At 31.2% G+C, this 27,578-nt stretch overlaps 1 protein-coding gene across 1 annotated transcript; it reads right to left on the bottom strand.

Annotated features, from left to right (window-relative positions):
• Positions 1–453: 453 nt before the first annotated feature.
• Positions 454–21,603, bottom strand: LOC143230144 (protein obstructor-E-like). The gene is made up of 5 exons (XM_076463220.1): positions 21,447–21,603; positions 12,819–13,037; positions 8,391–8,579; positions 2,531–2,693; positions 454–1,309 (listed from the first exon to the last, which is right to left on the bottom strand). The coding sequence occupies exons 1-5, from the start codon at positions 21,490–21,492 to the stop codon at positions 1,165–1,167; spliced, it is 762 nt and encodes a 253-aa protein (XP_076319335.1). The 5' UTR covers positions 21,493–21,603; the 3' UTR covers positions 454–1,164.
• Between the last annotated feature and the right edge of the window lie 5,975 nt (positions 21,604–27,578).

The following is a 27,578-nucleotide window of genomic DNA, read 5'->3' as shown; positions in this document are numbered from 1 at the left end:
ATTCTTCTTGTGAGTTGATGGAATGATTTAGATTTTACTCATGAAGTATCCTTATGAGTTGATGGAAAGACTTAGCTTTTACTAAGGGATTTTTCTCATAAGTTTATTGATAAGCAAGTTTTGGTGTTACACATTAAACACTTATTCCACTAGAAATAACTCCATGTTTGTATAGATGCTATGTTCCCTGCAGGGAATGAAGCCCCATAGTTTAGCATTGTAAGTATGTAAAGTTATTTCGGGAACCAAAATGGCTACACAAAAAGAATGATTTGATGTTCATGTATAAAAATATTCTGTAGTGAAATTAAGATTTACAGTTTTTCCCAGTGTCGTATAATTTTTTGATTTTCTTATTTCAAAAATAATATATTAAAAATGTACAATTAATATTTTACGAACTTTAAAGTTGATAACAGCTAATCACCATTTGATATGTAACACACACGGTAATACTTCATTATAATTTCCTTTATAAATGTATAATGAACAAAGAAACCAAACAGCCCTACTAAAGAAAATTATAACAAATTAACACTGTAACATATTTCTTTGTTTACAGCTATCACTGATAAGTACATAAACAGGTATGAGGGATAAACTACATAAGAAAATAAACAGGTATGAGGGATAAACTACATAAGAAAATAAACAGGTATGAGGGATAAACTACATAAGAAAATAAACAGGTATAAGGGGTAAACTACATAAAATAAACAGGTATAAGGGGTAAACTACATAAAATAAACAGGCACGTGGGATAAACTACATAAGAAAATAAACAGGTATAAGGGATAAACTACGTAAGAAAACAAACAGGTATAAGGGATAAACTACATAAGAAAATAAACAGGCACGAGGGATAAACTACATAAGAAAATAAACAGGCACGAGGGATAAACTACATAAGAAAATAAACAGGCACGAGGGATAAACTACATAAAATAAACAGGCACGAGGGATAAACTACATAAAATAAACAGGCACGAGGGATAAACTACATAAAATAAACAGGTATGAGTGATAAACTACATATGAAAACAAACAGGCATGAGGGATAAACTACATAAGAAAATAAACAGGTATGAGTGATAACCTAAACAGCAATATAACATCCAAAGAAAGATATGTCAAGTAAAAGCCAAGTTTGGGCTTAGACTTCCTTCAGAAATCTTCAGTGTTTGGTTGCTCATCAATGGATACAAGACCTGGTTGATGATACGACTGGGGTTGTGGGTCGGGCTGAATGTAGTTCAGCCCTCTAATGTTCTCATCTTCCTGAGGAGCTGGAGTTGTTGTACTTGGTTCACTATAAAATAGTTACATTTCAAGAAAGCTGATGAGCGTGTGCTGAAGTTTAGAATAAATATTATTTCACCCCTTATAACTATTTAGGTTTCGTGGTTATTTTATTATGATAAAAAAAAGATCATAGTAAAAGAAACACTGTTTGCTAGACTGACATAACTGAATTCTATGTATTCTAAATACCTTAACTTAACAGCTTGGAACATAGTGGTTACAGTTAATGTATTATAACTAAACTCTGTACAGTACCTACGTAACTTAACAGCTGGGAGAATAGAGGTTACAGTTAATGTTTTATAACTAAACTGTCTACAGGACCTGCTTACCAGCTGGGAACATACTGGTTGTAGTTAATATTTTATAATTAAACTGTCTACAGGACCTGCTTACCAGCTGGGAACATACTGGTTGTAGTTAATATTTTATAATTAAACTGTTTACAGGACGTGCTTACCAGCTGGGAACATACTGGTTGTAGTTAATATTTTATAATTAAACTGTCTACAGGACCTACTTACCAACCAGGAACATACTGGCTGTAGTTAATATTTTATAATTAAACTGTCTACAGGGCGTGCTTACCAGCTGGGAACATACTGGTTGTAGTTAATATTTTATAATTAAACTGTCTACAGGACCTACTTACCAACCAGGAACATACTGGCTGTAGTTAATATTTTATAATTAAACTGTCTACAGGACGTGCTTACCAGCTGGGAACATACTGGTTGTAGTTAATATTTTATAATTAAACTGTCTACAGGACCTACTTACCAACCAGGAACATACTGGTTGTAGTTAATATTTTATAATTAAACTGTCTACAGGACCTACTTACCAACCAGGAACATACTGGCTGTAGTTAATATTTTATAATTAAACTGTCTACAGGACGTGCTTACCAGCTGGGAACATACTGGTTGTAGTTAATATTTTATAATTAAACTGTCTACAGGACCTACTTACCAACCAGGAACATACTGGCTGTAGTTAATATTTTATAATTAAACTGTCTACAGGACGTGCTTACCAGCTGGGAACATACTGGTTGTAGTTAATATTTTATAATTAAACTGTCTACAGGACCTACTTACCAACCAGGAACATACTGGTTGTAGTTAATATTTTATAATTAAACTGTCTACAGGACCTACTTACCAGCTGGGAACACACTGATAACAGTTAATGTTTTATAAATAAACTGTCTGTGAGACCTACTTACCAACCAGGAACATTCTGAGCAAGTTCACAAGACAGAGTTTCACTGTAGAAAGCAAGGCCAGCGGGACAACGTTGTAGTTGTGGATAGCCTTTATTACAGTACCAGTAGATGAAACAGCTAGAAGATATCGGTATCCGTCCATCAGGTACTTTCCTACATATAGCTGGAAGCATACAGAATTACATTTTATTTATATTATAATCTAAGGTTTCTTCCTCCTGCTTAGTACTTTATATTGTATATATTGTTGACTGATTTGTTTTACACAGGTTTTATTTGAACATACATTAATCAGAATTCAAAATTTACCAGAACGAGGTAAAAGATGTTTTTTGAAACAACATAACAAGGAAATGATTAATCCTTACTTGAAGGAAGGAAACCATAAGATTATCACTTTCCAATAACATAACAAGGAAATGATTAATCCTTACTTGAAGGAAGGAAACCATAAGATTATCACTTTCCAATAACATAATAGGGAAATAACTAATTATTAGTTTAATGAGTGAAATATTAATAGAAGACTACTAGTTCTTAACCTGAGGAGGAAACTGTAAATTTTAATGAGGGAAATGTTAATAGAAGACTACTAGATCTTAACCTGAGGAGGAAACTGTAAAATTTAATGAGGGAAATGTTAATAGAAGATTACTAGTTCTTAACCTGAGGAGGAAACTGTAAAATTTAATGAGGAAAATGTTAATAGAAGACTACTAGTTCTTAACCTGAGGGAGGAAACTGTAAAATTTAATGGGGAAATGTTAATAGAAGACTACTAGTTCTTAACCTGAGGAGGAAACTAACATTTAATGAGGGAAATGTTAATAGAAGACTACTAGTTCTTAACCTGAGGAGGAAACTGTAAAATTTAATGAGGAAAATGTTAATAGAACATGACTAGTTCTTAACCTGAGGAGGAAACTGTAAAATTAAATGAGGAAAATGTTAATAGAAGACTACTAGTTCTTAACCTGTGAGGAAACTAACATTTAATGAGGGAAATGTTAATAGAAGACTACTATTTCTTAACCTGAGGAGGAAACTGTAAAATTTAATGAGGGAAATGTTAATAGAAGACTACTAGTTCTTAACCTGAGGAGGAAACTGTAAAATTTAATGAGGAAAATGTTAATAGAACATGACTAGTTCTTAACCTGAGGAGGAAACTGTAAAATTTAATGAGGGAAATGTTAATAGAAGACTACTAGTTCTTAACCTGAGGGAGGAAACTGTAAAATTAAATGAGGAAAATGTTAATAGAAGATTACTAGTTCTTAACCTGAGGAGGAAACTGTAAAATTTAATGAGGAAAATGTTAATAGAACACGACTAGTTCTTAACCTGACAAGGAAACTGTAAAATTTAATGAGGGAAATGTTAATAGAAGATTACTAGTTCTTAACCTGAGGAGGAAACTGCAAAATTAAATGAGGAAAATGTTAATAGAAGACTACTAGTTCTTAACCTGACGAGGAAACTGTAAAATTTAATGAGGGAAATGTTAATAGAAGATTACTAGTTCTTAACCTGAGGAGGAAACTGCAAAATTTAATGAGGGAAATGTTAATAGAAGATTACTAGTTCTTAACCTGAGGAGGAAACTGTAAAATTTAATGAGGAAAATGTTAATAGAAGACTACTAGTTCTTAACCTGAGGAGGAAACTGTAAAATTTAATGAGGGAAATGTTAATAGAAGACTACTAGTTCTTAACCTGAGGAGGAAACTAACATTTAATGAGGGAAATGTTAATAGAAGACTACTAGTTCTTAACCTGAGGAGGAAACTGTAAAATTTAATGAGGAAAATGTTAATAGAACATGACTAGTTCTTAACCTGAGGAGGAAACTGTAAAATTAAATGAGGAAAATGTTAATAGAAGACTACTAGTTCTTAACCTGACGAGGAAACTAACATTTAATGAGGGAAATGTTAATAGAAGACTACTATTTCTTAACCTGAGGAGGAAACTGTAAAATTTAATGAGGGAAATGTTAATAGAAGACTACTAGTTCTTAACCTGAGGAGGAAACTGTAAAATTTAATGAGGAAAATGTTAATAGAACATGACTAGTTCTTAACCTGAGGAGGAAACTGTAAAATTTAATGAGGGAAATGTTAATAGAAGACTACTAGTTCTTAACCTGAGGAGGAAACTGTAAAATTAAATGAGGAAAATGTTAATAGAAGATTACTAGTTCTTAACCTGAGGAGGAAACTGTAAAATTTAATGAGGAAAATGTTAATAGAACACGACTAGTTCTTAACCTGACAAGGAAACTGTAAAATTTAATGAGGGAAATGTTAATAGAAGATTACTAGTTCTTAACCTGAGGAGGAAACTGCAAAATTAAATGAGGAAAATGTTAATAGAAGACTACTAGTTCTTAACCTGACGAGGAAACTGTAAAATTTAATGAGGGAAATGTTAATAGAAGATTACTAGTTCTTAACCTGAGGAGGAAACTGCAAAATTTAATGAGGGAAATGTTAATAGAAGATTACTAGTTCTTAACCTGAGGAGGAAACTGTAAAATTTAATGAGGAAAATGTTAATAGAAGACTACTAGTTCTTAACCTGAGGAGGAAACTGTAAAATTTAATGAGGGAAATGTTAATAGAAGACTACTAGTTCTTAACCTGAGGAGGAAACTAACATTTAATGAGGGAAATGTTAATAGAAGACTACTAGTTCTTAACCTGAGGAGGAAACTGTAAAATTTAATGAGGAAAATGTTAATAGAACATGACTAGTTCTTAACCTGAGGAGGAAACTGTAAAATTAAATGAGGAAAATGTTAATAGAAGACTACTAGTTCTTAACCTGAGAGGAAACTAACATTTAATGAGGGAAATGTTAATAGAAGACTACTATTTCTTAACCTGAGGAGGAAACTGTAAAATTTAATGAGGGAAATGTTAATAGAAGACTACTAGTTCTTAACCTGAGGAGGAAACTGTAAAATTTAATGAGGAAAATGTTAATAGAACATGACTAGTTCTTAACCTGAGGAGGAAACTGTAAAATTTAATGAGGGAAATGTTAATAGAAGACTACTAGTTCTTAACCTGAGGAGGAAACTGTAAAATTAAATGAGGAAAATGTTAATAGAAGATTACTAGTTCTTAACCTGAGGAGGAAACTGTAAAATTTAATGAGGAAAATGTTAATAGAACACGACTAGTTCTTAACCTGACAAGGAAACTGTAAAATTTAATGAGGGAAATGTTAATAGAAGATTACTAGTTCTTAACCTGAGGAGGAAACTGCAAAATTAAATGAGGAAAATGTTAATAGAAGACTACTAGTTCTTAACCTGACGAGGAAACTGTAAAATTTAATGAGGGAAATGTTAATAGAAGATTACTAGTTCTTAACCTGAGGAGGAAACTGCAAAATTTAATGAGGGAAATGTTAATAGAAGATTACTAGTTCTTAACCTGAGGAGGAAACTGTAAAATTAAATGAGGAAAATGTTAATAGAAGACTACTAGTTCTTAACCTGAGGAGGAAACTAAAATTTAATGAGGAAAATGTTAATAGAACACGACTAGTTCTTAACCTGACGAGGAAACTGTAAAATTTAATGAGGGAAATGTCAATAGAAGATTACTAGTTCTTAACCTGAGGAGGAAACTAAAATTTAATGAGGAAAATGTTAATAGAAGATTACTATTTCTTAACCTGAGGAGGAAACTGTAAAATTTAATGAGGGAAATGTTAATAGAAGACTACTAGTTCTTAACCTGAGGAGGAAACTGTAAAATTTAATGAGGGAAATGTTAATAGAAGACTACTAGTTCTTAACCTGAGGAGGAAACTGTAAAATGAAGTTTTGTGTCGACCTATTAAACATTGTGTAAAATAGGATGATAAAAATGATCTTTTAAGCAAATAACTTTTACTAAGATAGGCCTGACTGAATGAATTTATTTGAACGAGTTGTACTTTCAAAATGAAGAAACAGTCCTCAGTACAGCCATTTTCCTGAAAGGTACTTCTGATGGAAGAGTACCATTTCTCAGTTTGTGTAATATTGCAAGGATAATGGAGTAGTGCCATTCATCTGTATATGTAATGTTGTGAGGTTGACTGATGGCCCTGTATCATTCTTCAGTCTGTATAACATTGTACGTTAAGAGGACAAGTACCATTAATCAATCTTTGTAATGTCATGAGGTTGATGGACAAATACCATTGATCAATCTTTGTAATGTCATGAGGTTGATGGACAAGTACCATTGATCAATCTTTGTAATGTCATGAGGTTGATGGACAAGTACCATTCTTCAGTCTGCATAACAGATGAGGAGATCATGAGAATTTTATATAACCTTTCTTTCTGCTCAGCCCTTGAGCTTTTTGTTACCTTGTATGAGACTTCATCAGAATACCGGCAGTACTTTACTAGCAGGTTTCATACAGCATGTCCAAATTTGAAAGGTTTCAGAATTAGATTTAATATCCTGTCAAGCATATACAAAAACTAAACTGTCCCCAGAACAGTTATATTGAATAATATTGCTCTGATAACATCATTCATGTTTGACTTCATAAAAGTAATAGTATTGAATGTTGATAGTGAAAATATGTTGATATGAGAAGTACAAAACCATACGCCTGGAAAAAAAACTTATAATGAATATTAATATACAACTATGTGCAGCCATTCCTGTGTTGAAAAGACACTCATAATTGTTCAAGCTCTGAAAATCACTTTAACTTTTGTTCTGAAATATGTACTGGGCAGAGGTTGATACTTATTTGTGAAAACCGATCTTTCAAGCCTTTGTGGTGATAAGTTGTATGAAAACGTTTTCCACCAAGGATCTAGATAAATCAATACCATCTACCCTTTCCTCATGGAAAGTTTCTAGGTTTCAATGTTGAACAGTCCTGACAGCACGCAGTGGCGAGTCTACAGCCTAATCTTGGAGGAGACCACGTGATGACTGGTGGGTCGCATCACAAGTGAACAAACAACCAAGAAAAATTATTTCATTATCTATTTGATTCTGTGTAGTATATGAAAAAACAGGTTCTACTATTTAAAAACCCGTTGATTCCTTATCTCTGATGCCCCTGACTTGATAGTATTGGGTGTTACCCGAAACCCAAGACAGTTATTTAGACAAACCTTACTTAACAAACTGGACCATGGCGAGAGATGCCTGATGAAGCGATGACCAAGAATGTAGTTTGAGATTGAATGATTTTTCGTTCTATGTCGATTATAATAAATAAATATTTAATCTAACTGTAAAGTACACGTTTTACATCTTGAAGCATGCGAGAAGGTAAGCTTTTAAATGGAAAACTAATGGCTAATCATGACTTTAATAGAATAAACAAACACTTTCCATATATTCAGACAATTACGTGCCATAAATTATGGAATTTGCTCCTTCCCAGATCAAACAGCGACAGCACGTGCATTTAATTTCTCTGCCCATCCAGAGTAGGTATCATTATCAAATATTTATATATATATATAATATATATATATATATATAAACGAAGTTTAAGGTTGTTCTAGGTCAGATGATAAAATATTATAACGACAGAATATCTGCATGTTATTATTTAGCATTACTTTCATTCTACATGTCAATCAAATAATGAAGTTTACGATATGCCAGTAAGCACTTATAAATAACTGTGGCATTCCACGGGTTTATATATATATATTGATAACCAACTATGAAATTAGTAGTACAATCATGGAGGGGTGGGAACTTAGTTCGTGTGAAGGCAGAAGTTGTTCAACAAGCTGTGGATTTGGTGATGAGCCAAATTTCATCTTTCTGGAATGTAAGGCTAAAGGTTTTTAGTTTTTTACAGTTATTTTGATACTCACGATGCTTTTGGCAACCTTCTACATTAGAAGGCCAATCACATGCTTCAAGTTCATTGTTGTACAACAGTGAGAAAGGACACCTGTGAGATGTCGCTGTTCCGTTCCAGCACTCCCAGAAGCGCGTGCAGCTAGTATTGTGAGAAAATCGACCCCATAACCACTTACAGTGTCCTCTTGAAATAGGAGATTCTGGAATACATTGAGAGTTATTTCCTTGTTATAAACGTAAAGAAACAATATTTTAATTAAGCAGAATAAAAAAAAATTTTTATGTGTCGTTATTAAAGTACAAAATATTACTTTGTGGAAGAATTACTTAATACCAAAACTAAATTATTAATCTAATATTCAAACCTCTCATTATATAAAAAAGATGAAGCCTAATCATTGAAATTTTTACGGACTTTCATTATGGTAATTTATTTTATGTTTCTTTCTATTTGTTAATAAGCAGCAGAAAAATAAAATCATAATTACTGTATTTTTATACACACTGAGTCTTTGTCTATTGGTTAGTCTAAATAAATACAAATTTAAATTGGTTTCATTCGAAACGATCGTGGTCTTATGAACTAAAATAAAAGAAGAATGCGTTAATATTTCAACTACACTATGTCAGTTATATTCAGTGCCAACGAAGCATTTTGTTAAATACCAGAGCTCATTAGGGCAACAGGGATACAAAAGCCACTCTATTGGTTTATATGAAGAGTTCTGTACACATCACTAATAAATAATTAATTGTGACGGTATAGTCACATTTATCGAAACACTTAAAATAATTGTGTTGGTTCAGTTACATGTTATTGAAATACCTGAAGTATGTTAAGCTATTACTGACGAGTTAAGAATTTTGCGTTTAAACCAAACAATCTACTGGTACTATGTTAGGCCTACTTTGTTTATTTGTTTCATTCTTCCAAGCAACGCCGATACGCTATGAAATCAATGACACTGGTCTGCTATAACGGAAGTAGTTAATCAAAGAATATCTTAGGCCACTGCGTAATCTTTTCGTCATAATTTGATGGAAAAAAACTAAACGAACTCACAAATAAAGCCCATAATAGTGATTAAAACACTACTATTTCACACACTAAAGCATTTACGTTACAAAAGGTATTCCACTGAACACACTCTTATATATAGAGCAAAACCTGTCTAAGAAGGAAACTGCATAAGTACTGTACAATCAATCCCTGCGTAACGCGGAAGGAAAACTGTCTTCCACCTACTACCTCTATCAACAAGTACGATTAGAACCTGAGGAAGGCGGAAAAATGTTTTTGATTAAATATCAATAAATTTTTATTTCATTATTAATTTATTTAAATAATAATAAATTATCGAACATCTTGTTACAGTAAGTATTGTTTAAATATATTCTGTTATTTTTTCTGCCGTCATTATTCCGGAGGTCGCTGTTCGAAAGAACGATTGACTGTACTTTGAGTCGCATTTGCTTATGGAAAACTAAAGGTTTGTTTTGAATTTCGCGCAAAGCTACACGAGGGCTATTTGCGCTAGCCGTCCATAATTTTGCATTTTACCAACGAATAGTGGGATTGATATGCACATTATAACACCCCTAGACTTGAAAGGGCGAGCACGTTTGGTGCGACGGGGATTCAAACCCGCGACCCTGGGATTACGAGTCGAGTGCCTTAACCACCTGGCCATGCTGGTCCGGTAAACTAAAGAAACCATGGGTAAAAGGTAAAAGTGAAATTCGTCCTGTTTCAAGAAGTTAAGGAAGAATCAACTTCCTGTGGAATGGAAAACGAATAATAAAGCATGGATGACAAGTGCTTTATTTGAGGAATTTTTGGAAAAATTAGACAAAAGAATGGAACAATTAAATAGGAATTTTCCTAGATAATGCAACTTGTCACTCAAAAGTTCAACATTCAAATGTTCGTGTAATCTTTCTACTTCCATGTACAACATCAGTTCTACAGTCACTAAATAATGGAATTATACAGTGTATAAAATTAAAATACAGAAAACTGGCGTTTTAGCATATTATTGCAAACATGGACGACTGTAAGAGAACATATGAAATGACCATAAAAACTGACGTGTTAGGTGCAATTGCATTTTTAAGTCATTCAATCAAATGCGCAAAAGATGAATGCGTAATAAAGTGCTTTCGAAACTGTGGATTTATTCTTGATAATGGAAGAGATTGTGCAGAAGTTGTTTGTTATGACGATTCTAGTGAAATCCAAACTCTGATTGAAGAGATTGATGCTGATGATTCTGTGAATGCAGAAAGTTTTTGTGAACGTTGACAAGAATGTTTTAACAGAAACTGATGAAATTGATTTAAAATCTATAATAGAATCTCAAGATGGTAACAGTGTGAGAGATTCAGAAGATGAACAAAATGGAATAGATAGTGAGGAAATAGAAATTCCTACTTCATTGCAAGTGTTAAGTTATATTAACTCTATCAAACTGTATGGAAAAATGAAGTGGAAAATGAACTTCATGAAAAGACTGTAGAATTGGTGTTCTCTTTTAACCACGTGAGAAATCCCATTAAAAAAACGAAACAGTTGAAACTGGACACTTCTTCGAATAAATTCGATTAAGATTTTGTGCACTTATGTATATTTTGAATGTGTGTTTTGTTCTTATTCTAATAAATATAGCATAAACAGTATACTAACTTTATTCAAAAACGTCTTACTTCCCTTGAGTCAAGCAAGTATAATGTTCCGTTCAAAAATTATATATAATTAAGGAAATGCACGTTCACTATGTCTAATCCGGAAATTTTACTCGGTCCCGTGCGATTCCACCTTAGACAGGTTTTACTGTATATATTTTTTATCATGTGATCATGACATTTAGCAGACAACAGAGTGATTTTGGAATACATTTTCAGCAGAACAAAACAAATGTTTGGTTTACTCAGTAAATCCTAATATGACAAAATACTATATTCGAGAAACAAGCAAAAAAAAAAAGGAAACTAGGTTCAAAGAACACAAAACACCACACGTTTTTGAACACTGCAAATCAAATAAAGACAACATAACCATAAAAAACTTTATGATACTGAGTAGGGAAACAAATATAAACAAACGCAAAATCAAAGCCATACGAGGTCTGTTAAAAAAAATACGCGGACTGTTTGAATTGCGCGGCTCCAGTTGGTTCCAGCGGAATCCGCTTGGTGTCGCTAGGTTTGCACAGATCAGCTGATTACGACGCCATTTCCCGATTGCAGATATCTTCATTTGTGTATTAGCTACGCGGTTTTAAGTCAAGTGCGATTTTTTCGTTTGGCGGATTTCAGAATGAATGACCTGAAGGAGCAACGACTTGCTGTGAAATTTTGTGTTAAACTTGGAAAATCTGCGACTGAAACTTTGCTATGCTTAACACGGCTTACGGTGATGTTGCTATGAATCGTACGGCATGTTTCAAGTGGCATGAACGTTTTAAGGATGGTCGACAGTCCATTGAAGATGATGAGCGTCCTGGACGTCCTTCCACGTCAACTGACGACCCACACGTCGACAACATCAACACTCTGGTGCGGGCAAATCGACGTCTGACTGTCAGGGAGCTTGCTGAAGAGTGTGGGATATCAGTTGGATCTTGTTACGAAATTTTGACCGAAAAATTGAAGATGCACCGCGTTGCTGCGAAATTTGTGCCTCAGAACTCGTGAGTTTTTGGCCAAACACTCAATCACTGTTCTTCCCCCCCACCCCCCACTCACCTGACCTTGCTCCTTGCAATTTTTTCTTGTTCCCCAAAATCAAAAGACCCTTAAATGGAAGAAGATTTGAGATGATTCCCGAGATTAAGGCAAATGTGACGAAGGAGCTGGAGGACATTACAAAAGAAGCGTACCAGGACTGTTTCAACAAGTGGAAACACCGTTGGGATAAGTGTGTGCGTTGGAGAGGAGAGTACTTTGAAGGGGTCCCAGACCTGTAACTTCTAAATAAAGTACACTTTGTTTTATGACGTCAATCCGCGTATTTTTTGAACAGCCCTCGTACTTTCACTGCAACTAACCCAAAGTTAAACCTATATAAGGAATACCTTTATACCTATACTAATTAATAACATAGCATCCACCTGCAACACCCCCTACAATCCCGTACCCGTTTATACTCTTGTCCTTAAGAAAAGTGTCTGGCAACGGTCACTTGTAAACTCTCTCTTTCTTAACCTAAAAATGACCCAGGCAGGTCGAAACGTTGTTCTCTCCTTATCAGTAAGTGTTAATACCCATACCAGCCATTCTGAGATACAAAATACTGATATGAATTAAATAAATGTATTTAATGGTTTATTGCTAAATCAACTTAAAGAACATTTTAAATATGTATCCAATAATTGTTTTTCCCCGGATGTTACAGCTCGCTGCGTTTCTTTTCCACACTTTCTTGTATAAAAAACACTTACGCCCCATTACGCGATTTCCGTCTGGACAACCGACATTTATTGGATAATCACAGTTCTTAAGAACACCTCGGCGTCTACCGCTGAAAACCAAGCCGTTAGGACAGAGCCTTGTGGTCGCCACGCCATCTATGCACTCGTAATAGTAATCACAGTACTCTCCATGAGGAAAAAGTCCATAATCTTGAGGGCAAGAGAAATCTCTCGATAACTGTCCGAGACCTAAAAACAAAAGTCCAGCTCTTAGTACTAGGGCATGGAATTATTATAATAATATAAAAAGAAAGTAATGCTGCATGTTTTGATACTTGACACAGGTTCAATAAATATCTTGTCTTACTCACATGTTAAATATTACAAAACTATTTGTGACTAAAAAACATATAACTTTTATGTTAAATTAAAAGTAACTTTATTTTGGTCGGACTCATTGTTTTCACTTGCCAACTCTATTTTTCTCACATAATTTAAGTTAAAATAGACCATACGCAACAAACACCATAAAGCTTGTTTTCAATGAAGTTATTGTCTCACGTTTCATTTTTATCGGATATTTCACGCTGTGTTTATGAAAAGGTAACAAATGTTAAGTGATAACTACATCACAAAGACAGAATTAAAGAAAGAGACCCTAATAAGGTTAATAGTAAACACTGGTAAAAATATAATGGGACATGACTGCTATAGAGTTATTCATACACAATAGTGACAACATTACAGGAGGAGTGACTGTGATAAAGATATTACTATATCCCACTAACAACATAGTAGGAGGTGTGAATACCATAAAATTATTAACACATCCAAGGGACAAGATTAAATGAAATCACTGTTATAAAGTTATTAATACATCCTAGTGAGAAGAACAGACAAAGTTACTGTTATAAAGTTATTAATACATCCTAGTGAGAAGAACAGACAAAGTTACTGTTATAAAGTTATTAATACATCCTAGTGAGAAGAACAGACAAAGTTACTGTTATAAAGTTACTAATACATCCTAGTGAGAAGAACAGACAAAGTTACTGTTATAAAGTTATTAATACATTCTAGTGAGAAGAACAGACAAAGTTACTGTTATAAAGTTATTAATACATCCCAGTGAGAAGAACAGACAAAGTTACTGTTATAAAGTTATTAATACATCCTAGTGAGAAGAACAGACAAAGTTACTGTTGTAAAATTATTAATACATCCTAGTGAGAAGAACAGACAAAGTTACTGTTATAAAGTTATTAATACATCCTAGTGAGAAGAACAGACGAAGTTACTGTTATAAAGTTATTAATACATCCTAGTGAGAAGAACAGACAAAGTTACTGTTATAAAGTTATTAATACATCCTAGTGAGAAGAACAGACAAAGTTACTGTTATAAAGTTATTAATACATCCTAGTGAGAAGAACAGACAAAGTTACTGTTATAATGTTATTAATACATCCTAGTGAGAAGAACAGACAAAGTTACTGTTATAAAGTTACTAATACATCCTTGTGAGAAGAACAGACAAAGTTACTGTTATAAAGTTATTAATACATCCTAGTGAGAAGAACAGACAAAGTTACTGTTATAAAGTTATTAATACATCCTAGTGAGAAGAACAGACAAAGTTACTGTTATAAAATTATTAATACATCCTTGTGAGAAGAACAGACAAAGTTACTGTTATAAAGTTATTAATACATCCTAGTGAGAAGAACAGACAAAGTTACTGTTATAAAGTTATTAATACATCCTAGTGAGAAGAACAGACAAAGTTACTGTTATAAAGTTATTAATACATCCTTGTGAGAAGAACAGACAAAGTTACTGTTATAAAGTTATTAATACATCCTTGTGAGAAGAACAGACAAAGTTACTGTTATAAAGTTATTAATACATCCTTGTGAGAAGAACAGACAAAGTTAATTTTGTAAAATTATTAATACATCCTAGTGAGAAGAACAGACAAAGTTATTGTTATAAAGTTATTAATACATCCTAGTGAGAAGAACAGACAAAGTTACTGTTATAAAGTTATTAATACATCCTAGTGAGAAGAACAGACAAAGTTACTGTTATAAAGTTATTAATACATCCTAGTGAGAAGAACAGACAAAGTTACTGTTATAAAGTTATTAATACATCCTAGTGAGAAAAACGGACAAAGTTACTATTATAAAGTTATTAATACATCCTAGTGAGAAGAACAGACAAAGTTACTGTTATAAAGTTATTAATACATCCATGTGAGAAGAACAGACAAAGTTACTGTTATAATGTTATTAATACATCCTAGTGAGAAGAACAGACAAAGTTACTGTTATAAAGTTATTAATACATCCTAGTGAGAAGAACAGACAAAGTTACTGTTATAAAGTTATTAATACATCCTAGTGAGAAGAACAGACAAAGTTAATTTTGTAAAATTATTAATACATCCTAGTGAGAAGAACAGACAAAGTTACTGTTATAAAGTTATCAATACATCCTAGTGAGAAGAACAGACAAAGTTACTGTTATATAGTTATTAATACATCCTAGTGAGAAGAACAGACAAAATTAATTTTGTAAAGTTATTAATACATCCTATTGAGAAGAACAAACAAAGGTACTGTTATAAAGTTATTAATACATCCTAGTGAGAAGAACAGACAAAGTTACTCTTATAAAGTTATTAATACATCCTAGTGAGAAGAACAAAGTTACTGTTATAAAGTTATTAATACATCCTAGTGAGAAGAACAGACAAAGTTACTGTTATAAAGTTATTAATACATCCTAGTGAGAAGAACAGACAAAGTTAATTTTGTAAAATTATTAATACATCCTAGTGAGAAGAACAGACAAAGTTACTGTTATAAAGTTATCAATACATCCTAGTGAGAAGAACAGACAAAGTTACTGTTATATAGTTATTAATACATCCTAGTGAGAAGAACAGACAAAATTAATTTTGTAAAGTTATTAATACATCCTATTGAGAAGAACAAACAAAGGTACTGTTATAAAGTTATTAATACATCCTAGTGAGAAGAACAGACAAAGTTACTCTTATAAAGTTATTAATACATCCTAGTGAGAAGAACAAAGTTACTGTTATAAAGTTATTAATACATCCTAGTGAGAAGAACAGTCAAAGTTACTGTTATAAAGTTATTAATACATCCCAGTGAGAAGAACAGACAAAGTTACTATTATAAAGTTATTAATACATCCTAGTGAGAAGAACAAACAAAGTTACTGTTATAAAGTTATTAATACATCCTAGTGAGAAGAACAGACAAAGTTACTGTTATATAGTTATTAATACATCCTAGTGAGAAGAACAGACAAAGTTACTGTTATATAGTTATTAATACATCCTAGTGAGAAGAACAGACAAAATTAATTTTGTAAAGTTATTAATACATCCTATTGAGAAGAACAGACAAAGTTACTGTTATAAAGTTATTAATACATCCTGGTGAGAAGAACAGACAAAGTTACTGTTATAAAGTTATTAATACATCCTAGTGAGAAGAACAGACAAAGTTACTGTTATAAAGTTATTAATACATCCTAGTGAGAAGAACAGACAAAGTTAATTTTGTAAAGTTATTAATACATCCTAGTGAGAAAAACAGACAAAGTTACTGTTATAAAGTTATTAATACATACTAGTGAGAAGAACAAACAAAGGTAGTGTTGTGAAGTTATTATTACATCCTAGTGAGGACAACAGACAAAGTTATTAATGCATCCTAGTGACAAGGTTATAAAGAAAGTTTTTTATAGAGTTATTCATGTTTGGATTAAAATTCTTCACATCACGTAATGAAAGTCAACTCCTTATATATTTTCAGCACGTTCTACTGATATATCAAGTTATACGACATTATAGATAACCTAGTGAATGTTATTCAGAAAGACTGACATGGTTTACTTACTTGAAATACAACTTTTTACTGAATGCTGTTAACCTAAAGATTATAAATAAATATACAAAGATAACCTTTTCATTATTTTCCCTCTTTCGTTTGAAACTTGTTCCTACATCTTGAGAAAGAAACATTTAAATCTAGTTAGAGGAAATATCCCAAAATATAGCAGTGTTAGTTTCTGGAGTATAATAGTAATACACTCAAAAATGAGAAATGTCTTTGTTATATGGCGGTGGGTGGTGATGACTAGCTGCCTTCCCTCTAGTCTTACACTGCTAAATTAGGGACGGCTAGCACAGATAGCCCTCGAGTAGCTTTGTGCGAAATTCCAAAAAAACAAACAAAACAAACAAACGTCTTTGTTATTGGAAGATAAAACAAAACTACAGGCTCCAGATTTGTTAATTTTTGAATCGAAATGTTACTCTTATTGTAAATCATGAGTGAAAATAAACATTTTTTACCTTTTTTTTTTTAAACTGAGATTTGAATCCAGTTATCTAGTTTTGGGTCTTGAATCTAGTTTTCTGATATTAAGGTCTGAATGCTATTATTTGGCATTGAAATTTGAATCCAGTTATCTGGTTTTGAGGTTTAAATACAGTTATTTGGTATAAGGGTTTGAATTCACTTATCTGGTATTGATGTTTTAACCTAGTCACCTGGTGTTTTCTTAAGTCAGTGTTCTATGCAATGACTTGAAAGACAGCAATAAAACTAGTTAGGTGGTCTGACATATCTTGGGTCATTAGAATAAAGTCACCTTTGAACTGAAGCTATAAATGTGTGTCACATATGTATGAGGTAAATGACCTTACCTGTGGTAGTTTTATTTTAAAATCAAAAACACCTGAAGTACCGTTTATTTCAAAATGTATATACAAAAATAGCTCTAATGTGATTTAACTTTCTCGACATTGATTAATCATTATTATCACCAGATAAATTATTCACTGTTGGATGCTCTCTCTAATTTCATTAAAGTTTATTATTTTTGTGGTGTTAATTCCAGTACTAGTTTTTAGTAACACTGCTTCTGATTGCCATAACTAATTTTAGATTATTGAGTTTTTCTCTATCTTATGTTTGGATTGTGATGTGGTTTGTTTTATTCGGTCGTTAATTAATGTTTAATCGTTGTTGGTTAAGTAGAACCTAAGAGTATAACAGCCCACTTTCACATTATACATCATTTTTACTTCAGAGAAATTCAAGACCTTCAAGGTTCGAGCGGTCACCGGACCTCTGAAACATCCCCAATTAACTCTCATACGGTTTGGCTGAATGAACTTGTACTTAAGTATATTATTCCACACTCAAGTTTCACGCTGTTCTAAGGGGCGTTACTTACCTCAATGTTCAACCAGGAGTTCTGAGGCACGTACTCTAATCGCCAAGTGGGACAAAAATAATTACTGAATTTTCGTCGAGAAAACTAAGATGCCAAACGCTAACCCCTGACCTTCTGCATATCTTCCAAAGACTTAAATTCTAGAACCGGTTTTAGATTGGGTTTTAACAAACATCGTGGCCTCGAACAACAAAATTCGATGTTGGTTTTAGTGTCAGTAGAACAAAAGAAAACATCTCTCGCATTCCACGTGCCATATCTCTGCTTTTTTTCTCGCTGATCACTTAACTTATATTTCAACAAACGCAGTTTCATTGTAACAAGGAAAGCTTTCTTATATTTTGATACTTAGTTTGGTTTATATATTATATATAATAATACCTTATACGTAATAATACATTATATATAATAATAGCTTATACGTAATAATACATTATATATAATAATAGCTTATACGTAATAATACATTATATATAATAATAGCTTATACGTAATAATACATTATATATAATAATACCTTATACGTAATAATACATTATATATAATAATACCTTATACGTAATAATACATTATATATAATAATACCTTATACGAAATAATACATTATATATAATAACACCTTACATGTAATAATACATTATATATAATAATACCTTACATGTGATAATACATTATATATAATAATACCTTATACGAAATAATACATTATATATAATAACACCTTACATGTGATAATAGATTATATATAATAACACCTTACATGTGATAATACATTATATATAATAACACCTTACATGTGATAATACATTATATATAATAACACCTTACATGTGATAATACATTATATATAATAATAGCTTATACGTAATAATACATTATATATAATAACACCTTACATGTGATAATACATTATATATAATAATGCCTTACGTGTGATAATACATTATATATAATAATGCTTATACGAGGGAATAATACATTATATATAATAACACCTTACGTGTGATAATACATTATATATAATAACACCTTACATAATAATAATACATTATATATAATAATGTCTTATACGAGAATAATACATTATATATAATAATACCTTATAATGAATAATACATTATATATAATAATGCCTTATACGAAATAATACATTATATATAATAACACCTTACGTGTGATAATACATTATATATATAATAATGCTTATATGCGTAATAATACATTATATATATAATAATAGCTTATGCGTAATATAATACATTATATATAATAATAGCTTATGCGTGATAATACATTATATATAATAATGAGCTTATGCGTAATAATACATTATATATAATAATACCGTGTATATGTAATAATACGTTATATGTAATAACACCTTACGTATGATGATGCGTTATATATAATAATACCTTATGCGTGATAATGCATTATATATAATAATACCTTACGTGTAATAATACGTTATATAAAATAATGCCTTACGTGTGATAATACATTATATATATAATAACACCTTACATGTATGATAATACGTTATATATAATAATACCTGTATACGAGAATAATACATTATAATATAATAACACCTTACGTGTGATAATACATTATATATAATAATAGCTTATGCGTAATAATACATTATATATAATAATAGCTTATGCGTGATAATACATTATATATAATAATAGCTTATGCGTAATAATACGTTATATATAATAATACCGTGTAATGTAATAATACATTATATGTAATAACACCTTACGTGTGATAATACATTATATATAATATTACCTTATGCGTGATAATACATTATATATAATAATACCTTATACGAGAATAATACATTATATATAATAATGCCTTACATGTAATAATACATTATATATAATAACACCTTACATGCGATAATACATTATATATAATAATACCTTACATGTAATAATACATTATATATAATAATAGCTTCTACGTAATAATACATTATATATAATAATACCTTAGACGAAATAATACATTATATGTAATAATACCTTAGACGAAATAATACATTATATATAATAATACCTTATACGTAATAATACATTATATATAATAATAATACCTTTATAATGTAATAATACGTTATATGTAATAACACCTTACGTGTGATAATACATTATATATAATAACACCTTACATGTGATAATACATTATATATAATAATGCCTTTACATGTAATAATACATTATATATAATAACACCTTACGTGTGATAATACGTTATATATAATAACGCCTTACATGTGATAATACGTTATATATAATAACACCTTACGTGTGATAATACATTATATATAATAACACCTTACGTGTGATAATACATTATATATAATATTACCTTACATGTAATAATACATTATATATAATAACACCTTACATGTGATAATACATTATATATAATAACACCTTACATGTGATAATACATTATACATAATAATACCTTACATGTGATAATACATTATATATAATAATACCTTACATGTGATAATACATTATATATAATAACACCTTACATGTGATAATACATTATATATAATATCACCTTACATGTGATAATACATTATATATAATAACACCTTACATGTAATAATACATTATATATAATAATACCTTACATGTAATAATACATTATATATAATAACACCTTACATGTAATAATACATTATATATAATAACACCTTACATCTAATAATACATTATATATAATAATACCTTATACGAAATAATACATTATATATAATAATAGCTTATATGTAATAATACATTATATATACAGATAAGTTATATGTAATAATACATTATATATAATAATACGTTACATGTAACAATATATTATATATAATAATACGTTACATGTAACAATATATTATGCTAATAATACATTATATGTAGTAATACATTATATATAACAATGCTCTTTATATGTAACAATACATTATACGTAATAATACGTTGTATCTACAATAGTACTACCAAAGATGTTCGCCCTTTCAGCCTTGGGGTCGTTATAATGTACGATCAATCCCACTATTCATTGGTAAAAGATTAGCTCAAGAGTTGGCCGTGAGTGGTGATGACTATCTGCCTTCCCTCTAGTTTTTCACTGATAAATTAGGGACGGCCAGCGCAGATAGCCCTCGTATAGTTGTGCGCGACATTCGAAGTAAACAAACAAATATTATAATACGTTACTTCATCTGAAATATAATAAAAATAATGTACTCCATGACAAACATCAAAATGACCTACAGAAAGTGTCTCTTTCTATGGCGAACGAATACCTAATTTTGTTGTGTGCTCTCCAAGTTAGATAGATATGACTGGTAAAACTTACACGGTCCGCTTAGCACGAGGAGAAGTCCTGCCTGTATTATCTCCATGCTGTCCAAACGTTACTTCATCAGTTTTGGATTCCCAGCCTTGAAGCAATCTTTTAAGAGTCTTCCGCTAACTGCAGGTGCTGACTCACGAGGCTCGTCCTCTCATTGGTTCTTCCTCATAGTTACGCAACACCACTATGTGTTTTTAAGCATATAGATACATAATGGGCTACCTGTGCCTCCTCCTGAGCCACAGAAGGGCTTCACTTTAAATGTTTTAAACTTAGTATTGGTTGCCATATGAAACTGTCTTCTGACCACCCTAGTAAGTTTTAGTTCTTCCATCGGACATTTTCTGATTAGATAGAATTGGAACACTTCCAGTAAGCAAAGCCTTTGTTTTCACTTCTCGGAAGAATTACAAGGAAAAATTCATATTACCTAATTCAAACCCTAGTGGAAGCTGTAACACAAAGTTTAGGTATGAATAATCAAACAACATTTCATGATACATTGTTTGTGGGAAAAATTATTGGAGATCCAATAATGTTCTGTTGACGCTGAATTGATACAGTAGAAACAAAAGGGGGGTTCAGAAACTGTCAGTCTGTAACTTATGTATACTCTTTTTACGAGTACGACGTATTCGTGGGGAGTTGGCACTGCTCAAACTTTCTTCATATTCGGCGCCAAATGGTTGCGCAATGGAAAACTCAAGGACTTCGTTCCCCGCAGTGGACATGTGATGATAACTCCTTGTGCAGCTTTGTCTAAAAACTCATTATTGTGACTGTAAGAAATAGCCAGACCTATAAACATAAAGCCACAAACATATCAACATCATGGACTATTTATATAACTTATTCACACCTACTTAAAAATATATAACACTTAATAACACGATGTAATACTTCCTGACACTGATATAAAACTGTGCAACATATATTGACATTGACTTAAAACTTAATAACATTGATATAAATACGTGAAATACACATGGATATACTATTATGAGTCTATATGAACGTCATGTTTAACTAGCATATACACATGGTTAACACCAATGTGAGTCTATATAAACGTCATGTCTGACCAACATATAAACATGGTTAATACTGTTATGAGTCTATATGAACGTCATGTCTGGCCTACATATACACTATTTTAGTATGTAGAGAGCTAACACTGCTGTGAGTGGTTTCTCGATTCTGTCAATATCGTCACATAACATTTTTTACAGATTGTTTGTACAGTATATAACTTAGTTTAATGTATTTTATGAATATGTTTCCCATTGTAGCTTACCCACGGCATGGCAAGGTGTTTAAGGCATTAGACTCATAATATGAGGGTGGCGGGTTCGAATCTCCATTCTACAAAACATGCTCGCCCTTTCAGCTGTGGGGGCATTATAAGGTGACGCTCAATTCCACTGTTCGTTGGTAAAAGAATAGCCCAAGAGAAGGCGGTCGGTGGAAATGACTAGCTTCCTTCCCTCTAGTCTTACACTACTAAATTAGGGACGGCGAGCACACATAGCCCTCATGTAGCTTTCCGCGAAACTCAAAAATAAAAAAACACTTGATAAAGTATCTCAGAATATTAATAATTAAGTTAATGACGTTTCATTTTTAAACAACAATTGGTTAGTTAACTTAGTTTCAATTTTTAAACAACGATAGCCTAGTTAACTTAGTTTTAATTTTTAAACAACGATAAGCTAGTTAACCTAGTTTTAATTTTTTTTAACAACGATAAGTTAGTTAACTTAGTTTTAATTTTTTAAACAACGATAAGTTAGTTAACCTAGTTTTAATTTTTTAAACAACAATAAGTTAGTTAACCTAGTTTTAATTTTTTAAACAACGATGTATAGGCCAACTGAATTTAATTTTTTAATAACAATACGTTACTTAAATTAATTGTATAATCATTATTAAAATGTTTCTTTTACTGTTTTTTTTATTAATTTTCATAATCTTTAGGCAACAATCACACAGAGATAATTTGTGTAATATAACATTGATTGTTTTGAAAACAGGTATGACAGTGTCACTCGTTAGTTTTCTGAAAATATTAAAGGAATGTTTGGTATTATCGATCTCTATAAATCAGTGATTCCGTTTTCGTCATATTCCATGTTAAATTAAATAAATCTATGTTAATTTAGAAATCCTACAAAATTAAGACTTTGTAATTTATTTACATAACATGACACAGTAAATTACTTTAAATACTTTAAAACAATAGAATTCTAAAATGATTTACATTATAAAATATTGTAATATCTTTATATCCACCAGTAATATGCTTTATATGTTGTGTCATCTTATGTAAAGAAATAAGTAATTTACTGTCTCATATAATAAAAATATTTCACTAATATACTGTATATACTAAACACAATAGACTAATGATATGCTTTATATGATATATGGCACACTATTAAAATGATATAGGACACAATTAAAACCGCACTGTAGTTGATAACAGAGAGTATATTGGAGAAATATTTTTTATTATATGAGACAATAATTTACTAATATCGCTATATGGGGTGATACAGTGTATTAGAGAAATATATTTCATCATAGGACAGAGTAATTTACTAATCTCTCTACATAAGGTGACACAGTATATTAGTGAAATATTTTAATTATACGAGACAGTAAATTAAAAAATTGCTACACAGAGTGAAACAGTATATGAATGAAATATTTTAACTTATGAATCAGTAAATTACTAATCTATATATATCTTACGTAGCAAAATTAGTAATTTATTGTCTCATATGATAAAAATATTTTTCTAATACACTGTGTCACCTTATGTAGAGAGATTAGTAATTTACTCTCTCGTACGATAAAAATATTTCATTAATATACTGTATTACCCTATATAGCGAAATTAGTAATTCATTGTCTCGTATGATTTAAATATTTCACTAATATAGTGTGTCACCTTAACTAAACAGATTAGTAATTCAGTGTTCGTATAATGAAGATATTTCACTAATATTCTCTGTCACCTTATGTAGCGAAATTAGTAATTTATTGTATCGTATAATAAAAATATCTCTCTAATATGCTCTGTAACCTCAGGTAGAGAGATTAGTAAGTTACTGTGTCGTAAAATAAAAGTATTTTATTAGTATACCGTGTCACCAGACGTAGACAGATTGGTAATTTACTGTCTCGTATGATGAAAATATTTAATTAATATACTGTTTCACCTCATGTCGAAAAATTAGTAAATTACTGTCTTTAAAATAAATATTTAAATAATATACTGTGTCACCTTATGTAGCGATATTTGTAATTTATTGTATCGTATAATAAAAATATTTCTCTAATATCCTGTGTTACTTTTTGTTGAGTTTGTTTGTTTGTTTTGGATTTTCGCACAAAGCTACTCGAGGGCTATCTGTACTAGCCGTCCCTAATTTAGCAGTGTAAGACTAGAGGAAAGGCAGCTAGTCATTATCACCCACAGCCAACTCTTGGGCTACTCTTTTATCAACGAATAGTGGGATTGACCGTCACATTATAACGCCCCCACGGCTGAAAGGGCGAGGATGTTTGGCGCGACCGGGATGCGAACCCGCGACCCTCAGATTACGAGTCGCACGCCTTATCACGCTTGGCCATGCCAGGCCACTTTTTGTTGAGAGTTTAGTAATTCACTGTCTCGTATAATTAAAATATTTAACTAATATACTGTGTCACCTTAGGTAGAGAGATTAGTAAGTTACTGTCTCGAATAATAAAAAAGATTTCATTAATATACTGAGTCACTTTATGTAGAGACATTAGTAATTTGCTTCTTCGTACAATAAAAATATTTTACTAATATACTGTGTCACCTAATATAGCAAAATCAGTAAGCTATTGTCGCGTATAATAAAAATATTTTCACTAATCTACCGTGTCACCTTGTGTAGAGAGATTTGTAATTTGCTGTCTCGCATAATAAAATTATTTATTTAATATACTGTGTAATCTTATGTTGCAAAGTTAGTAATTTGCTGTTTCGTATAATAAAAATATTTCGCTAATATACTGTCTAACCTTATGTAACGAAATTAGTGAATCACTGTCTGGTACATTAAAAATATTTCACTAAAATACTGTGTCACTTTATGTATAGAGATTAGTAATTTACTGTCTCGTAAGATAAAAATACTTCATTAATGTATTGTGTCACCTTAAGTAGAGAGATTAGAAATTCACTGTCTCGTTTAAAAAATGTTTCACTTATATACTGTGTCACCTTTTATATATATGCTAATTTTGCTACATAAGGTAATACAGATAATTAGAGATATATGTTTGTTATACGATACAATAAATTACTAATTTCACTGCATAAGGTGACACAGTATATTATTGAAATATTTTTACTATATGAGACAGTACATTAGTAATTTCGCTGCATAATATGGGTCAGTGTTCTTAAAATTATGTATTTAATAATCTTTGCATTGAAATGTAAACGGATCCTACTCCAACTGTTTCTTCTGATATGTATTTATATTTGATAAAAATCAGTATTCGTATGAAAGAACAGCTGTTACATAAGTTCAAAGTATTGAAGGATACCTTTACTTATGTATGAGTTTCATCCTCATTGTAGATGGATATTATAGATTTGTTTTTTATTGTTTGAACCTCTCACGTTAAGTCGGTGGTGTCTCGTGATTTTGGATAGTAAATTCTTCGAAATGGAATATTAGAAAGATTCTTAAAGTATATTTTTTATACAGTTCTTCTAAATAAATGTTATGTCGTACTGTTTTATTATCTAACGAAGGACAAAAAGAATGTTCTTACATAAGGGAAACCCCTCAAGTTAGTAATAACGAATTATCTTAGGGAAAAGTGAAATACCACTATAGCTTCAACAAATCAGTAACAAAAAAACATTATCATGTAACTTGTCATTATGACGAGGTTTGAAACCACAGAAAGCTGAAGTCATACGTGTGGGTCGTGATCACGTTCTATCTCTGACTGCATCAAGTGATCACGTCATCCGTGTTGTTCATCAGAAGTTCCTTTCAACATATTCTTCAAGTTATGCACTTAGTAATATTTCTATTGAAATATATAAACCCAGCCGTTTTCTGTGATGTATTTATAATAAAGACAAATCTACATTTCTAGGAAAGAAAAAATATGTAAGTTTGTAAACTACATACGTTTTTCTGAATTATGGAGAGACAAACAATAACAGAGACATTTGTTTTTATATAAGCCATTAAAATATATTTTGTTGAGTATTTCTACCTGAAATGTGTAATATTAACAGTGAGACTGATTTAAACACAGCACTTGTTAGAAGTTAACTGTAATACTATCTTCAATATTCACTATATGAATGACATACAAACACCAGAAGTCAGAGGTTAACTGTAATATTATCTTCAATATTCACTATATGAATGACATACACACACCAGAAGTCAGAGGTTAACTGTAATACTATCTTCAATATTCACTATATGAATGACATACACACACCAGAAGTTAGAGGTTAACTGTAATATTATCTTCAATATTCACTATATGAATGACATACACACACCAGAAGTCAGAGGTTAACTGTAATACTATCTTCAATATTCACTATATGAATGACATACACACACCAGAAGTCAGAGGTTAACTGTAATATTATCTTCAATATTCACTATATGAATGACATACACACACCAGAAGTCAGAGGTTAACTGTAATACTATCTTCAATATTCACTATATGAATGACATACACACACCAGAAGTCAGAGGTTAACTGTAATACTATCTTCAATGTTCACTATATGAATGACATACACACACCAGAAGTCAGAGGTTAACTGTAATACTATCTTCAATGTTCACTATATGAATGACATACACACACCAGAAGTCAGAGGCTAACTGTAATACTATCTTCAATATTCACTATATGAATGACATACACACACCAGAAGTCAGAGGTTAATTGTAATACTGCTCTTAATAGTCGCAACATGAGTAACATACATATAACACGAGTCAGGGATTAACTGTAATACTGTCTCTAATATTCATAATACGAGTGACATACACACACAAGCAGTCAGGGATTAACTGTATTACTGTTTCTAATATTCATAATACGAGT

This window comes from Tachypleus tridentatus, chromosome 10, assembly GCF_004210375.1.
Source record: "Tachypleus tridentatus isolate NWPU-2018 chromosome 10, ASM421037v1, whole genome shotgun sequence".
Lineage (NCBI taxonomy): Eukaryota > Metazoa > Arthropoda > Merostomata > Xiphosura > Limulidae > Tachypleus > Tachypleus tridentatus.
This window is presented reverse-complemented; position numbering and strand designations above follow the sequence as displayed.

Bases quoted from the DNA above. Each gene is read 5' to 3' on its own strand.
- LOC143230144 (XM_076463220.1), bottom strand. From the start codon at position 21,492: ATGGAGATAATACAGGCAGGACTTCTCCTCGTGCTAAGCGGACCGT. The intron at 13,038-21,446 runs GTAAGTTTTACC...TTTTGTTTTTAG, and splicing joins CCTCGTGCTAAGCGGACCGT to GTCTCGGACAGTTATCGAGA. The intron at 2,694-8,390 runs GTGAGTATCAAA...GTATGCTTCCAG, and splicing joins AGAAGGTTGCCAAAAGCATC to CTATATGTAGGAAAGTACCT.